The sequence below is a fragment of the Anser anser genome (assembly GCF_964211835.1).
Source record: "Anser anser genome assembly, chromosome: 7".
Lineage (NCBI taxonomy): Eukaryota > Metazoa > Chordata > Aves > Anseriformes > Anatidae > Anser > Anser anser.
This window is the reverse complement of record NC_139727.1, coordinates 37,908,198-37,925,723: the sequence shown is the minus strand read 5'-3', so window position 1 is coordinate 37,925,723 and position 17,526 is coordinate 37,908,198. Positions and strand designations below refer to the sequence as shown.

At 55.9% G+C, this 17,526-nt stretch overlaps 1 protein-coding gene across 3 annotated transcripts in view; it reads left to right on the top strand.

Annotated features, from left to right (window-relative positions):
• FAM53B (family with sequence similarity 53 member B) overlaps nucleotides 1-17,526 on the top strand; it is a 45,388-nt gene that overhangs the window by 18,645 nt on the left and 9,217 nt on the right. For all 3 annotated transcript variants that reach the window (XM_083844574.1, XM_083844576.1, XM_083844575.1), the window contains one exon: nucleotides 4,436-5,187. In XM_083844574.1, the coding sequence (XP_083700700.1) occupies nucleotides 4,436-5,187 (752 nt within the window). The remainder of the gene's footprint in view (nucleotides 1-4,435; nucleotides 5,188-17,526) is intronic.

Sequence of the window (17,526 nt, the reverse complement as noted above, 5' to 3'; positions counted from 1 at the left end):
GTGGAAGCTGCACACTATTTTAACAACATGTTGGAAATATTGACCAACTTCTCTTTAGCAGGTAAGTAAGAAGTGTTTGGCACCTCAATGGGTAGCAGCTGAGGAGCGGGCACGTTTTTACCAAAACGGTGTTGAATTTCCCTCCGATGTACAGGCTATCAGCACAAAGAGCGTGCACATGTTGCCTGTTCTCAAGCAGTAGGTTTGGGGGCTGTTGTTTGCGTTTCCCCCTGAAGCGCAGCTCCGCACGTTGTATTTTAATCTGATTTGTGCCAGGGGAAAGCAGGAGGGCCGTCAGGCTCTGTGGCACTGCCTTCAGCTAATTGCAACTGTCAGATTTGTTCCACGTTGAGGAATCATCTCCTGAACATAAACAGGGGGCAGTGGAAAATACAGGCTGCCTTTTCCCCGGTGCGCGGGGGCCAGGAGACTAAAATTCGACGTGAACACCATGTGAAAAAGGGAGCTGGATGTGCACCCGCATGAAGAGAAATGTTTGGGTTAGGATCCAAACAGAATTTATCTGCCAAAAAGGAGGAAAAAAAATTGATTGAAACCCGTAATTACTTTACAAGTTGCTGTAATAAATTATGTATGAATGTAAATTATTTCACAGGAAAAGAACGTGGAGGAAACTTGAGCAGAAGGATCATGCATTATGTATAAAAAGGAGCTGTAAAAATATTATAGCAGCACATTTGTGCCGTTATAGTTAAAGTTGTGTCAGCATTTTGATTTTACACCCTTCTTCTCTGTGGTTATGAGCATGGCTGTTAAAATTTACTCCGTGTCATCGGAGGAAGGCAGCCCCTCAGCAGGCGTTTCGGCAGCCGCCGGCCATCCCAAAGGTGCAGGGGAAGAAATGCAAACGTTTCCCTGGGCTCCAGGCTTCCTTTGGGGTACCGAGACCCCAGATCAGGTTGGTTACTTCCACTGAAGTTTCAACAGGACCTCCTTCACCTGTGGTGCCCGTAGATGAAATGCCCGTCCTCGGTCTGGCGGTGTGTGCGCAAAGCTCGCCCGGCCCGGGCTGGCGTGGGTGGGCTCCAGTCTCCGGGGTACTTGGAGGGAATGGGATCCCCCTGAGGCTCATGGTGCCCAAATCTTGGAGGAAGGGCTGCGGCAGGGCACAGGTAGCAGCAGGGCTTGGGGTGCCACGCTGGGGCTGCTCTCAAGCTCGCCGTCGGTGTGGCCCTTTGGTGGTCGTTTGCTGCAGGTGGAGGGGTTCGTTCCTCCTCTCTCCTGGCTGCAGGCAGAGATTTCACTCGAAATTCCCTTGGGTGAAGTTTTCTGGTCCATCAGCGACTAATCTTTATGAATAGAACAGAACAGAACAGTTCAGATTAGTTGGAAGGGACCTGCAAAGATCATCCAATTGCCCGACCACTCGAGGACTAACCAAAAGTTAAGGCATGTTATTGAGGGCGTTATCCAAATGCCTCCTGAACACTGACAGCCATGGGGCATCAACCGCCTCTCCAGGAAGCTTGTCCCAGTGTTTGACCACCCTCACGGTAAAGAAATGTTTCCTAAGATCCAGTCTGAACGTCACCTGGCTCAGCTTTGTGCCATTACAGTACAGCTACAGTAAACCCGGTGCCTTCATCTGATGGGAGCCAGCTGTGCAAGGATCTCAGGGCTGTTCGGACACCACCAGTCTCCTTGATTCCGGAACAAAGCTTCTGAGACTTCAGGACCTGGACTTGTTTGATGTGGTGAAGGTTACCCGGAGAAAAAGGTGGACATTGTTCCAAGTAAATCAGGAAAGGGAGAGATGGGGGTAAAACCAGAACTAAAGCAAGCTGCTCTAGATGAAAGGGTGGCAGGATTTAAAAGGTAGCTTGCTTTAAACCCGATAAAGCCATCCTCGTTTAGTTGATGGACACGTTCAGCAAGTGACTTAAAATGTTTAGTTTTGTAGTTTTAAGTTAAAATCCAGAAGTAAGAGGCTCAGGCTATTTCATCTGAGGACACCGACAGCCAAGAAGGACCCATTTAACCAGGGGGAAGAGCTCCACGTGCCACAGCTACATCGGATCTTTGTTGCAAATGTTCTTCCATCGTTTTCCGATAGGCAAACGAGCGTTTTCCAGCAAAGCAGTTTACTTCTGAGCCGAGGAGTTCTCTCGGTGGATTTTATCCTGGAACAAATTGTTGCCTCTGGGTAAACCAAGCTGAGGTTTGTAATTTAAGAAAATTAATACAGGCTTAACTGCAGCAGTATTAATGGCTCCACTGCAATTATCGTTATCAGTGTTCTCGGGACGTGAATCTTAGTCTTAAAAAATTGAACAGAAAAAGCCATTTTTCCTCACAGGGCTTTCCAGGGTCATTTAATTACACCCCCAACCCCTAGACTATCCTCATTTTTGATTTGTGCTTCCATGGGTGTCAGGGCAGACACTTTGCATTGAAAAAAACATTTTGGGGGCTGCTGTGGGGTTCATGCTGGGACGGGCTGTGCTGCCCTCGTCCCAGGGGGCAGAGGCAGCAGGGGGCCAGCACCAAGCACAAGCACCTCCTGGATGGGAGCTGCCCCGCCAGGCACCCGGCTTCCTACAGCACGTGCTGAGCACAAAGGAAAAAAGCAAATAATAACCTGAAGTCATTGCTCGGGTTAACAGCACGCTTACAAGTTTCCTTGTAATTTTTTTTTTTAAAGATTTATAGCTGTTTGTGCAGGAGTAATGTTGGGAGAGGAAGGTATCCTGTATCCTCTCATAGAAGCTCGCCGAGGCCTGATGTAAAACGTGACGTCTGGGCCTGGGGGTCGTGGCAGCTTGCCATAAAAAATTAGCTTCTATTTCTGTTTCTTTTGTCTGGTGACCCGACCCGAGAAATCTCTCCGCTGGCAGCATAATAAGGGGGGAAAAATAATAAAGATCTAAACATAGATGTGATTGTTTAGCGCGGGTTTCTCACTTTTCATTGTGCTTATTGAAATGAGGAGAGCCACGGGTAAAGTATGGCGCGGTGGCTCAGTGCGGCGCCAGGCTGCTCGTGGTTGGAGCTGGTTTGGGGGGAAAAATGGGCAAAGTAGCCAAGAGCGGTGTAGGGACGTGAGCTTACAGAGCTTACAGAGGCCCCGGGTGTGACCTCCCGGCTGGAAGCGACCTGTGCGAGGAAGCAGTCGGTACCGCTGCATCGTCCTTATCGCCAGGCTGTACCTGCAGCTGCAGGGTGGGTACGGCTTTGAACTCATAGCTCAGCTGTCTAAATGGAAAAAAAAAATAGAAAAAAAACTCTAAAAAATACCATACAAGTTAGATACGATCACACGAAACTTCGCAGCGACGGTTAGCCGGCACGGTTTGCCTCTGTGTGCAGCAGCCGACGACAAAAGCAGTACCAGAGGTCTGTCGGGTGATTACTTTTTTCCATCGCAGCAGCCGGGGCTGGAGCCCTACCACGGTTTTCCTGTCGAGCATCAACTGCAAGTCTGCACAGAGCCCTGCTAGCCTTAGCAGCCCGTGCCAAGGAGCCGGGCCCCGACGGTCCTCCTCTTTCTTCTTTTATAGTCAGGGAACCGTGTGTGGGAATGAGCTCATCGTGCTTAAATCCTCTTTTTTGCACGGTCATCGCGGGGATCTCCGCGTGCAGCTGCAGCCTGGCTCGCGGGCTCGCCGCCTCGAGCCCGAAGTGGCTGTCGGCCCCTTGCCACGCACGTCTCAGACGCGGAGGGAACCGTGGATTTGGGAGGCGTGGGTTTCTCGGAGCTTGGCCCGGGGCGTCCCCAAATCCACCCGATGAAATTAACGCCTCCATTAACGCCCCGAAAGCACGTGGCAGGTCTTTTGTTGGAAGGCAAGTGGGAAACGGGCAAAACTGCAGGTGGGCAAATTCCTGAGCGTACAAACTGATCGAAAAAGAGAGGCAGAAAATTTAAACATCCAGCATTCAGCGTGGCTGAGAGCAAGACAGCCCGGTGGCTGTAGGGATGGCTTTTGGTTCCCTGTAGGCTCTGATGTCCTTGCCACAGGGAAGCAGTTTTGCCCCAACATTGCCTCAGCTTTGGGCTCTTCGCTTAATATTTTTTTGTGAACCTCTCGGGGAATTGTTGATTGTAGAGCCCAGGATGAAACGAATCCATCCGAGGCACGATTTATCGCAGAGATCTGGCGGTGACCGTGTCGTTTCGTACTGCTGAATTCCCCGTGGCTGGTGCAATCTGGATATTCGGAGGCGTGTTTTTATCGGCTCCGAGCAGTTTCGCTCCTGCTGCGATTATCATTTTGTCTCTCTCTCTCTCTCCATCTACGCCACAGCAACCGTGCTGCTGGCGGTTTGGAAAACCGTATTCCAAGAGTTAATTAATTTGTACTGGAAAATGTCCCATATGCTGCTCTTTGTTTATGGACGTGGAAAGCGAGTCGCAGAATTAATTAATGCTAATGCCCGCGCGCGTGTGTGTGTGTTTTTGTCATTTCTGAACCAGAAAATGACAGATGGGGAGACCTCAGCAGGAAGTGTCCACTGCAGATCGAGCAGCCGGGCGCCAGCATCTGGGACTGCCTGGCGGACAAGGGCGAGGAGGGCTCGCTGTGGCCGCGGGAGGCCACCAGCACCTGCTCGGTGACCAACCTCATCAAAGACCTCAGCCTCAGCGACCCCCACGGCAACCCCTCGGCGCCCCCCAGCAAGCGCCAGTGCCGCTCGCTCTCCTTCTCGGATGAAATGTCCAGCTGCAGGACATCATGGAGACCCTTGGGCTCCAAGGTCTGGACGCCGGTGGAGAAGAGGCGGTGTTACAGCGGGGGCAGCGTGCAGCGCTACTCCAACGGCTCCGCCACCATGCAGAGGAGCTCCAGCTTCAGCCTCCCGTCCCGCTCCCACCCGCTGGCCTCCTCCTGCGACCACCCCGCGCTCGCCAGCCGCCTGGGCTGCCAGGCGAGGAAAACGGGGCCCAGCGGGCCGGGAGGCGACGCGTGGAGCCCCGAGGGCGGCCGGGCGGACATGCAGAGGTCCCTGTCCTGCTCTCACGACCGCTTCTCCTCCTCGGAGCCCGGCCCGCCCTCGGCGAGCAGCACGCCCGCCTCCACGCCGCAGCTGGGCCGCCGCGCCGGAGGGCTGTGCCGCAGCCGCTCGCAGCCCTGCGTCCTCAACGACAAGAAGGTGGGCGTCAAGCGGCGCAGGCCCCAGGAGGCGCAGGAGCAGCGGCCGTCGCTCGACCTGGCCAAGATGACCCAGGTAAGGGGTGGGCAGGGGGCTCCGGGGAGCACGAGGCCCCTCGGGATGGGGGCTCGGGGCAGCGCCGGCCGCCGGCCCCAGCTCCATGCTGCGGTTCCCCCGGCTCTGGGCCTCCCAACGCAGGGTGTCCCAGCGCGCTCGGCTTTGCTGTCCGTGATAAAACTCCTGGCTGTGCTTCATCAGGTGAGGCCGAGAAACACCCTGGGGTTTTCTCTCCTCGCCTTATAGCATGAACATCCCGTCCTATAAGGTCATTTTTCCCCCTCTTGCAAGGATGGGATATTTTATGGCATTTCATGCCTGGCAGCTCGATGGGTGTTCGGATGAGCTCATTCGTGTTGGAGGAAGTGAAGAGTTTTTCTTCTCCAGAAGAGCTTAAAAGATAAAAAGGGCCAGAGAATTACGTGTTTGGGTGACTGCAGGGGCAAAATGCAAGGCATTGCAGTCATCTTTTGATAAACCCCGCCAGTAACATTTAATATGCTAAGCTTATTTTATTAGCTAACAGGCCGGACAGGCAGTAAAAACGGATTACACTTGCTGTTACATTTTACTAGCCACCGGTTGCAATAACACCACCGGCATCACCGAAGGCGTTTCCATTCCCTCGCGTCGGTGGAAATGTTTCTAAAATACGCGGCTGTGTTCATTGGTGCCGTACCCGGCGACTGCTTCTCTTCCTGTGGGTCTTTTTCCAGGAGGAGCTGGCGATGACGAGGGTGGTGGGAGGAGGCACGGGGCCGCCGTGCCCAGGGTGCCGCCTGAGGCTGGAGGAGGGATTTTTGGGGGCATGCATGGGGCAGGATTCACCGCCATGCTGCACCTGGTGCCATGCCGGTGTTTGCAGCGGGCTGGCTCTGAATGTTTTGTCCGATCATCAAGTCCTCCCCCCAGATAAGGTGGAAATGGTGGTGGTAGTCCAGGCATCTACTTGCCTTTTTTTCTCCCCTTCCTCCTTATGCTCTCTCCGTGCACAGCCGCTCATTGCTTCACCTGTACGCGCGGGGCAGAACGTCCCACAAGCCTGTGTGAGAGTTTCATGGTAACCCAAAGCCTGCAAAAGGCCCAAATTGCCTGAAAACTGTGGGGAGGGCAACTTCCATCAGCTGCCAGCGGCAGGGAGGGGGGCAAGGCAGGGTAACCCCAGATCGTCGTCGAAGTCCTGGGGAGCCCAGCATGGGGAAGCGATACCGGGGCTCCTTGCAGGCTGTGTCTGACTGCAATTACATCGCTCTCGGCCAGAGGAGAAGTTGCAGAGCATTGGCCACGCTCCTCCAGCTCTCTCAGGAAGCTGCTTCTCTGCTTATTCCTTGCTTTGAAATGAGCGTTATGTAAAAAAAAAAGCAGGTTTTTGGCTTCCCGCTCCCTGCGAAATGACTCGGCACGCTCTATGCATAGCGAGTCTTAAGCCGACCTGTTACTGATAGCAGGAGGTCTCGGCAGTCCCACGAGCATGATTAGGATTGTTCTCCTTGGTGCTGCTGTTGCCACCCGTGCTGCTGACTGCAGCTTTCGTCGAGGCTCCATCAACAACTGGCAGCGTGGGAGGAGGTCGCATGGGGCTGTGGAAAGGGGTTGGCAAAGCCCACGTCGTGCGGTGGATGGGGGGAGAGGGGAAGGATGTGGCCCCGAGCCCAGGTGCCGGGACTGGGAAACGTGCTGCACCTCTTTCTGCGTGCCCAGAAGTGGCCGGCGAAACCTTCCTCATCCACATTTCCTCCGACGGCGTTTTCTGAGACCGTGTTTGGAAATGCGAGGCATAATTGCAGTAAATGCAAGTTCGTACCTAAATGCACACGAGGGTTTAGGAGGAGCCGTGTGAAGGAAGGCTCTTGCATGCTTATCGCAGGCTTTCGATGTGTCTGGGCAACTTTGGTGTGGAAAGACGTTTGTGCCACAGTTTCTTGCATGGGTGTGCAGTACCAAAATCGAGTGCAATAGCTAAACACACAGAGCCGGCTGCACGTGTGCAACGGGGCAGCTTGGCGCAATTGCCCGCTGGTATTTGCTTGCCATGGCCAGAAGCTTGACCTGCAGCACTGAATTTGTTCAACACATCCTCCTCTACAAGCTGCTCACCTCTGAGAGGAGCTGAAGGCACTCCTTAGGTACTCAAGGTACTCGGGACCTTTCGGGATTAAACCAAAATGCCGAATGAGTTGCAAAGCTGCACGAGTTGATGGATTGCTGCACGTGTGCCCCAGCTGCGTCTGCTGGAGTACTCGGTGGTGAACAAAGGGAAGAGATAAAAGGAACTGTACTATTTTTATTCGCCTCGCTATTTTGAGAGTCTGCGCAATGGTTGCCATCTCGGAGCGGCGCTTGCGCCATGGGGAGATGAGCAAAACAGGGTTTCTGCAGATTGCGGAGGAGGGCAAGCTGCAGGGTGGGGATTGATAGAGAAGAAATAAAAAGGAGCAGAACTCCCTTACAAACCACGTTATTTTTAAAATTGCCATCCTATTGCAGTTCTCTTGGGTACAAGTCGCAGTCCTGGGCCTTCGTGGTTGCAGTTGTTTGTGTAGATGGGGAAAAAAAGAGTGGCTGTGTGCTCAGCAGGGGAAGGAGTGGGCAGGGTGGGAAACGGTTGGGGTTGGGCTCGACGGGGCAGGTAGCACCTGCTCGGCAGGGCTGAAGGACCCAAGGGGGCACTGCTGGCGGCTGGGAGGGCAGGGAGAAGCCGTCTGTCTGTCCTCGCTCATCGCTTTGCTCCAGCCAGCCCGGGGGGCATCACAGGGAGCGCCGCGGGGCGGGCACCACGCTGTGCCGGCCGGCAGGGACCAAACTCCCGAGGTCACAGTCGTGGCGGGCTCCAGCGCTTTGATCCCTTATTAAGGGAATTAAAGAGTTTATCTTTCAAAATGCTCAAGGAGCATTTTATTTTTTTTTTCCTAAAAGTTCCTTGTGATTTTTCTGCTCTTTAATTACCGGCCTTGGCAAACGAAGGGCTGGGAGAGGGAGGGTGGCCGGTAGGGAAAAGGAAAGGAAAGGAGACGGTCCGCCCTGCCCTCACTGCTGGCAGACAGACCCAGGGCTCAGGGTGTCACCAGCTCGGGGTGGTGCCAACCCCACCAAGGGCATCCGTTCGCCTTCTCTAAAAGTCATCGTGGCAAAATTGTTTCTGACATTTTCCTACTGAGCTGAAAGCAGGGGGGGATACGTGTCCCAGCGAGGCGCAGGCCCGCTGCGGACTTACAGACTTAACGGCCCTGGAAGCGCAGTTACTTACCTTTTGCCATAAACTGAGCCCTTTCACTTTTAAGAAGTAGGTGGAAGAGTAACCTCAGGCAATTAAAAAAAATGAGTGGTAAAAATAATTGAATGCACAATGAACCTTCAACGCAACCCCAGCCGGATCATGCCCACAAGCGTTGTGAGCTGCTCCTGGTGACGCGCGGAAAGGGCTGGCTTGGTCTTTCAGAAGAAAAGTGATGCCGAGGTTTCAAAAGAAGTGCGAAATGAGCCAGCAAATCCCAGCCTGTCTGTTGGACCTGTGAGCCACGCCAGGGTATACGCTGATACATGCCTGAAGAAGGACCTGCAAGGATGTAAGATCTTTACAGCTTTAGGAGGGTGAAGATGCCGCGAGGCCGGGCAGTCGCCGTGCTGTGGCACGGCCAGCTGCCCTGCAGGGCCTGGCGCCAGCTGGTTGCAGTCCTGGGGCTTCCTCGGCGAGCACGAAAGGTTTGGGGCCAACCTGGAAGCTCCTCCTGAGCACTGGGAGCTTCTCCCAGAGCCACCGGCTCCCGCAGCCCGCAGTTGCGTTTGCTCATCCTGCAAAAGTGAAACAATAAAAGGAAACGGGCTGAGAAGCGGGGACAGCACGAACAAAGGGTTGTGGTTATGAAATAGTCGAGATGCTAAAAGCAGCGGCGTGTCACCGTACTGGGTGCGTTTGGTAATCGGATTGCAACAGAGAGGGTGCTGGTTGTGCAGCAGCAGCGGTTTGGCAAGAGGGAGGCGATGCGGCCTGCGGGGATGTGAGCGTGGCCGTCCCCCGGCGGGATGGGGGAAGAGGCAATTCCCTTCCTGCAGGAACAAACAGGGGAAATGTCCCCAGACAGCTGAGAGCTGGAGACGAGCTGAAGAGCCTCAGCTCCGTGTGCTGCACCTCTGGGCAGCAGTTCCCCCAGGAAGGGCAGCAGGAGAGGGGTGCCCCTGGGTGGCCACGGCACCTCGCGCGCCGCTGTGGACCCTTTGCTCCACGCAGTGCCCCTCCTGCTGCTGCTGGGCTTTCTGCGTGAGGCTGTCCACACCGGGAAGGATGCCTGCAGGTTCGTTTTGCTCTGACGTGGGTGGCTCATGTAACGGTCGGTGAAGGAGGGGAGCATCCGGGCGCTGGCTGCCACCTTTCAGGAGCAGGAGGTGCGATGGGCTGTCACCCAACTGCATCGGGTGGCAGCTCTGACCAAAATATTGCCCCAGCCTGGATGCTCGCACGAAGCTGGGCAGCACAGGGCAGAGCTGCTCAGGAACCACCTTTGCTGTCCTCCGAGGATGCCGTGGGTGGTTTCAGGGCAGAGCTTTTCCATCGTCAGACCAAGGGGGAAAGTTTGTCAGCTGGACAAGGCTGCGGGGGGGCTTGTGCGTGGACACCCCGGCTGAGTCAGCGGGAGCTTCCCTTTCCCTCTGGCAGACACCCAGCCCAGGCACACACTTACGATTTGGATTTCCTTGCCTTTGACACAGGCAAGGGCCCCGAGAAGGACAAAACCTAATCACTCATCCATCCAAAAGCAGCTCGGTCCGTGTTCCTTGAAAACCGTAAGCTTGAGGAGGAGTTGCTATTTTCTCTGGCTGCTTTCCTCCACCTCAAAAAATCCTCGGAGCCGAGGAAGCGACGCCTGAGCAACCTGCGTTACTCAGCTACCCTCAAGCACGAGATCAGACGGAGGCAGCTGCCAGGGTGGGTCGTGCTGGGCAAGGAGCGATGCCATCAAGGAAGGAAGCCCCGCGCCGCGGGGTGCGAGCGCTGCGGCAGCGGGTGACCTCCACGGCATCCCCCCCATGTCGAAAGCAATGGAAGGAGAAGAGGGGGGAAGTAAAGCTGATGTCTGTTCAGGGGCCGGGCTTTTCCTCGTTCCTCAGCTGGGTTATGAAAAGCTTTTCACGTGAAAGCACAGGCTGCCTCCACGTGGGAGGACTGGCACGGAGGGACGGAGCAAGACGAGGCAGGTTACGGTGAGCATTCTTGCCCTTGGTGGGGCCGCTTTTCGGGGTGTGGGGCAGCGCGTCGGAGCCCTCCCCAGGAGGGGAGCCCTGTGAATGCCAGCTGGTTCCTCGTGGGCAGCGCGAGGCGCTGGGACCAGCGTGCTTGAGAAAACCACGTGGATTTGGTTGCTTGGCTCGGTATTCCCTCGGGTAACTTTTAATGACGCTCCAGGAATGAGGCCGGTTAGGTAGTTTCAGATGAAGAGCCTAAATAATGGCAGGGGGTCCGCGTTTCCTCTCCTCAAGCCTCGGAGGGGGTAGACGTGGCTTTGAAACGTTCATTTCACATACGGGGAAACTGAGTCCCTACGGGGAGAGGCAGAGCTGGGCACCCAGCCTGGGTGCTGGTGCTGGCTCAGCACCCGGCTCTGGCAGCCGACCGGTTAAATTTTTGCTCGTGCTGCTAACCACATGTGTTTATAGGCCATAAACCCGGCACCATAATCAAAATAAAAATAATTTGACCTGAAAGAAATGTTTTCTTCATACCGAGAGGGCTATTTGGGCCAGGCAGGAGGCGTTGAGGCAGAAGGGGAGGGAGCTGCTCCTGGAAGCAATTACATGGCCGCATAACTGGGCTAATTAAGAAAGGGCTCTAAATGTTAAAGTTCGTCTGGGAGGGAGAATACTTGGAAAAACATTGCCTCTAATTCCTCAAAGCCCCCGCTGCCTGTTTTTGTCTCTTCTTTCTGCCTTTTCCTTCGAGGAGGCAGGCCCACATCGCTCCGCTTCTCCTTACCGGTACGGCCCCGAATCAGAGCGGCCTCAGCGTCGGGCAGAAACCAACCCCCGGAAACTACCGTCCTTGGAATAATAACAATTTGGGATCCAAAACGGTCGGGATCGTATTTTTCCATGAACCGTGTGGTTTCTCAAGCATTTCTTCTCATACCGCCGGCTGGGTGCAGTAACAAACTGGGAAGAGGGGCAATGCTGAGGGGTTTTTTTGGGGGCCTGGCCGAGCCCCCCGGGGCAGAGGGCAGCAGGAAGGGGCGGTGGGCACGGCGGGGGCTGCCTGGCCTCGCTGCCACTGCCCCTGTGGGACACGGGGACTGCGTGCCGAAAAGCCTCTCAGGTTTTGGTTGCCTTGTTGGACTCGTCCAGGGGCTGGCCCTGGTGGTGCCGTGCTTGCGGAGCGTGCTGGGCAGCTTGCTTCCTCCACACGGGCTCTGGAGGGCTGCAAGGGAGACCAGACACGTCTGTCACGGCGAGCGCCCCGGGATGGAGTCTGAAATCGTCCCCGGTCGTGGCAGAGTGGGCCCTGGCTATCTCTCGCCCGTTCTGTTTCCTGCCTTGTGACATGTTGATAGCGCTGTTATGGGGAGATTTTAATTTGTGTTAGCACGTTTCCAAGCGCAGCTGACCTTTTTGTAGATTTTTTTTTAAAAAGTGAAGCATTTCTGTGTGTATTTGTTCAACACTGACCGCCCTCCCTGCAGCAGCCAGCCCCAGGAGAGGTAGCCCTGGCCTGCAAGGGAGGGTGCTCTTGTGTGCAAGGCACCAAGCCACGGAAAGATCCAGAAGTCTGTGTGCTATGTGCCTTAGCACCTCTTGCCCGTACCAGTCGGACGTTATAGGAGGTATTTGTTCCTGCCGGCTGTAACTGCATGGCCAGGATCTGGTGATACAGTGGAGGGGTGGCACCTGCGTGCTGTTCCTGATGGCTCCACAAGATGTTGGCTTCTCTGCAGTACTTCAGAGCATTTCCAGTGTGAGGAGCTACCTCCGGCAGAGCACGGAGCTCCTCCCATCACGTTTTCTCCAACTCCCATTTCCCGCAGGGTTTGTACCTGTGAACACCGAGCAGTCCCTAACAGCTGGCAAAATACTTCTCCTAGGTGCAGCACCTTATTATGTTTATATGGGACAGAGTAAGTGCCATAAAACGACCAAGGGAATTCACATTAGCTGTGCACACCCATCGCCACGTGGTCGTGCGTCCCCGTGGTGCTGCAACCCCATAAGCAGACCCCAGCGGGGCAGGCGGGCTGTGTGGGTTGGATGGGGCCCTACTGGCGGCGGTGGGCACCAGCTCGGAAGGGGACGAGGATGAAGCCCTGGGCCTGCTTCAGAAGGAAGGGCTGCAGGAAGGACTTTGTGCCCGAGAGCTGCCTGTCATGGGGAGGGTGCTGCTGTGCGTACAATGGGGCTGTTCATGCTGCTCGCAGGCTCAGCAGACAGACGGTGCCATTCATGGGGTGGCTTCGCTGTCCTCCGAGGAACACGTGGGCATGGAGGCATTGGCACCAGCAATCGCAAGAGAGGCCTGAAACATGGGCAGGTGGTTCCTGCAATTTTTAGGATTAAAGTGGGCTTCAGTCTGGGCTGGAAATTCAGAGCGGGGCGTGTAACGTCCCTGGCGGCTAGGGGCAGGCTGCCCCGGCCCTCTTTCCCCCCCAGACTCAGGAGAAAGGGTCAGTCAGTGAAGTTTCAGTGAGGGTCAGTAAGTGAAGGAGCTCATACGCTCCCAAAGCTGAAGTAAAGAGCCCAGCAGCTAGCAATTCCTCGGGCTGGCCTTGCTGCTGCGTGGGGAAGAGTTTTAAGCTGTGGGGTGGGAAAACCGATCTGTCCTGTACCGTCCTCTCCTCTTCTTTCTTCCCCATCCACCGTACTCTTCCCTTGAGGGGTGAAACCCTCTACACTTCCACGGGAGATTTTCTGAGTGAATTTTGGCAGCTTTCTGGCCTGCTGGCAGCGTGGAGCTGGTGAGCTCGGCCTCGGCCCGCCTCAGCGCCTACTCAAGCCAGTGGCAAGCGTTGCCAAAAGGTAGGACAGGCGAAAAACTGGAGGCCTTGAATTCCGGCCGTATCCCAGGAAATAGCCGGATATTGATGTAACTTCGGAGAGAGGTTCCAGCTTCCAAGTCCCAGTGTTTTTTAAATAAACACGAATGAGAGACTGCGAAGGTCACTTTGCGGCCCGGTGGGAAAACGCGCTGGAACCGAGCGTGGGTTCGGGATCGAACGCGAGCGGCGTGGCTTGGAGGGGCACAGGGCCTCGGAGGCCGGCCGGGCCGCTACACACGCTGCCGTTGGCTTTTGTTGCCACTGTATTTTTGTCTTTTAATTTAAAAACACACACAGTTAGGAAAAAAAAAAAAGAGATTATGTTCATAAGGGTGCTTGTGCTGGCAGGAGCTGCCGATGCTTTCCCCTCCCCGTCCCCCTGTCAGGCTGCTCCCCGGCCGTGTGCCCACGCTGCCGCCCTCGCCTCATGGGCAGCCTCACCCTGAGGTGTTTCTGTGGCTGTTTGGGTGCTTTGCTGCAGATTTCTCCTACGCTGTGCTGAAAATAAACGCCCTTATGCTCTAGATCAGCCTAGTTCAAGGCTTTTAGCACGGAGGTTAAAGTGCGTGCACTTTGTGCACAGAGGGCAGTATGTAAAGGGGAACGGATGGTTCTGAAATTATGGCACTTCTGTGTTTGTGTGCAACCAAAACAGCAACATCTGCAGTGCCAGGACCAGCACCCGTGGAGATCCCACTCCCCGGGACATGCTGAGGCGTTGGCAGGGCGGCCTGCTGGTGGCCATTTCAGGCAAGGTACAGCGGCACGGGCAGAAGACGCTCGCAGGGGGTGATTTATTGCAGCAGGCTTCTATTTTAGTGGCGTGACGGAGCTTTTAATAGCAGTAACATGTCATGCAATGACATACATTGTTTTGATTTTACAGTAGAAATAGTCCCATCTGCTTCAATTATGAATTTGTGACTCACCAAAGAAAATTGACGGAAAACGAAGTCTGCCGTGGAAGCAGAAGCGGGCAGTGTTTGGGGATGTGGGCGCTGCTGCCATGAGATCGGCGTTGCAGCACGCACCGGGGCACCCCGGTGGTTTTGGGGCCGCGTCCCACTGCCCTGTGCAGCCTGGCCCCGTCCCCGCTGCCGGCTCCGTCCCCGGTGCGGGGCTGCAGGGTCAGGCGTTGGGCCTTGTGTGCACTCACGTGAGAGGACGGGGCTGGAAACGCAAACAGAGCTTGGCAGTGTCTGTCTGGAACGGACACAGGATCCGATTGTGTCCCGAAGACATGCATCTGATGCATCACATGTCTGGTTTAACCCCCGGTGTCCGGGCTCGCGTTGTGTGCAGACCTGAAGAATAGCTTTCATACCATACACGCATAGGGATCTAGGCACAGGTCACCGTTGCCCCTGAGGCCTCTTGAGTCTTTCTGGAGACCTTTGTGCTCAGGATGGGGTCCGAGACCCTGGCAGCACCTGCAGATGCCAGCTTTGACCTCAGGTACCGTTTCCTTGCCGAGCCCAATGCGGTACCTGACTCATCCTGAGCTCCTGCTTGCTGAAGTCTTTGCAGCAGAAGCCAGCAGAGAGATCATTGCAGCAAAAAAATCCAAAAAACCTTTGGCAAAAGGATTTTAGCTCCCATGCTCAGGGAGGCCACCATCCCCGTTGTCCCCACGAATGGCCAGGCTGTGCCTGGGGCTGGGAGCTCCGGCCATGCTTATTTTAAGCCGCGTCTGTTCTCCTGGCTGCCTTGGCACGCAGGCCAGGCCGTGCGGCACTTCCTCACCGGCTCCTGCCAGATTCCCGACGCACTGACAGACTCGATGTTGGCAGCCAAAAGCAGTTGTGTGTGCTGCTTGAAAAGAAAAAACGCCGAAAAAACAAGCAAAGGATTTCTGGGCTCGCCATTCCCTTCCACGTTTCTGACGAACGATGCGGTGGTGGGATTTGCGGACAGCAGTCGGGTTTCTCTCCCTCTCCCCCCAGGTGTGCCGTTCATCGCATCCTCTCCTGTCAGAGGATGCTGAAAATGCACTGAGGAGATTGCACGAGCCCTGCACTTTGCCAAAAGCACAGGGTTCAGGACGAGGAAGCAGGTCGAACACCCTGCTCCACGGAGGCAATATTTGCTCTGAAGATCTCATCGCTTCGGTGCCCGGCCGGCAGATTTGCGTCACCCAGCAGCGGCGCGGATCCGTGCCAGGCGCCCTGCGTGCAGCCCCGCTCCCCATTTTATCCACGTTTCCTCGTGTCTCCCTCGAGGAACTTCGTGGGGCTGCTGCCTGCCTCGCAGATAAATTATTTGCTCAGCGCTTTGAGGGTGTTATTTATGTGCGGCTTTTTATTATTGTGCCAATGACAGTAAATTGCCACATGCTGGCTGCGTGCAGTAAATCGCCGCACGTGGCGCTCGGTGTCAGGTCCCTGTGCAGACAAGTGCCACCAGCCGTCACGGGTCCCCTCTCCGGCAGAGTCCCAGCCTGCTCCATCTCCCCGGGCCGGGAAGATGCTCGATGGGTTTTCCCCACCACCACGGTCCTGCCGTGTTTCAGCAGCTCAGGAAAACCTTGGCCGTGCCGTCAGTGCGCCGTGCTCCGTGCCGATGTGCACCCGTGGCGGCTCCGGCCAGGGAAAGGACTCTCAGGGCCGTGCCAGGAAGAGAAACGAGCCCATCGTCCTCCTCTTCAGTTTTGCTCCATTTCATTGATTTTTTGGCAAACGCAGCCTCGACGGTACGTGACTGTGCAAAATATAGCGCTGGACAAAGCGCTGTTGACTCACTTGGAAAATGTTCTGCTTTCTCAAGCCATTTTCCACAGCTTCCTTTTCTGCGAGCGAGGAGACTGGCAGGCCGGGGCAGCTCGCCGTTTGCTCCCGCGTACACGTACCCTCGTGCAGATGTTTCCTGGCCCTGCGGCCACAGGATCCCCTTTGGCACATCGTCCTGCCTGGCCTCTCCAGCCTGGGCTGCGGGCGCCTGGGCTGGAGCATCCGCGGGTGCTGGCAGAGCCGGGGAGGTCACAGGGTGATGGAGGCACCGGCACCAGCGCGGTGGCAACGTCGTTCTCCCAGAAGGCAGAAATTCAGCAGTAGGTGTGTGCCGTTTCGGGCCGTCACAAGGGTTGGTGAACGCTGGTTTTGGGGTGCCAGCATCTGAGAGCTGTGGGGGGAGCAGGGACACGGGGGCTGGTCCCAGGCTGGCTCCTGGGGTGGTGGCAGGAGCGCGGTGCCCAGGACTGCAGGAACACCGGCGCCGAGCCCAGTTGGCTGTTTGGGGGCTGTTGTTTTTGTTTGGGAGCCTCAAATAAAGACTTCGTGCCCCTGCTGGGGAGCGGGCGTTGGTGAGGCGAGAGGGTCCCGGTGTGCCTGTGCCAGTGACACAACTGGCAGGGGACACAAGGCCGCGTGGTGGCATCCCCCGTGAGTTACAAGAGGAGAAGTCGGGTGGGAACGCTCAGCAGGAGCAGGTTTCCACTGAGGTGGGCCGTCAGGGAAATCACGAGTCCCACAGAAAGCATTTTGTCAGAGAAATTCAAGGAGAGGTTTGGAAGTTTGGTTTTAATTTCCATAATGCCTTGTGTTGTAATTAAGGGTACAAAGTGAGACCACTGTAGTATAATAATAGCACTTCTGTGCCGCATATAATGCGAAGAATATGAAAAAGGAATAGGGCTGAAACTCTCAAAAATGTGTTTTCACCGAAAGAAATCCGTATTACTGACGTTTCATCTCAACTTGGGATAAGCCGGGCTATCAGCACCTCTGAACTTCCCCAGAGATAAGCCACTCCAGCCCCCGAAGCTTTACCAGCCCTGACTTCAGGCTCATACACCGCTCATCCCAAAGCACCTCCGTCTCCATCCGTCACGCTGCAGCGACACGGCGGAGAGAGCAGCTCGGCCCCGACGCCAGCACCTCCTCCGGAGAGGACCTGCAGCCTCTGGGCTCCTGGGATGCAGGGGAGAAGCCGGAGGGGCTGTGGAAAACCCGCCGCTTGCAAAACGCATGTAAATGCATATTTTTGCAGCCCTGCTGGCAGGAGGAGCCGCCGGTGCTGGCTGGAGGTGCTCAGGCTGCCGTGCGTCTCCGCCGGCCGGGCTGTGCTTACTCTGGCGCGGGTTCAGCGGCCCCGGCACGGGCGCCTGGCAGCCGGGCGTCCCTCCAGGGGCACGGAGCCCTCCAGGGGCAAAGCCCTGAGCTGTGGGATCCCCGCTCTGCCCTGCAGGGACGGGGCCGTGGGCACGGCAAGCTGGGCACCGAGGGAATCGCTGCTGGGGCTCTACGATGCCCCGAGCGAGCGCGTTGCTCCAGCGCGTTCCGACGCGGTCGGTGTCTGTTAGGGAAAATATTTGTTCTTGGCAGGAAACGAGGATTTCCTCCAATTA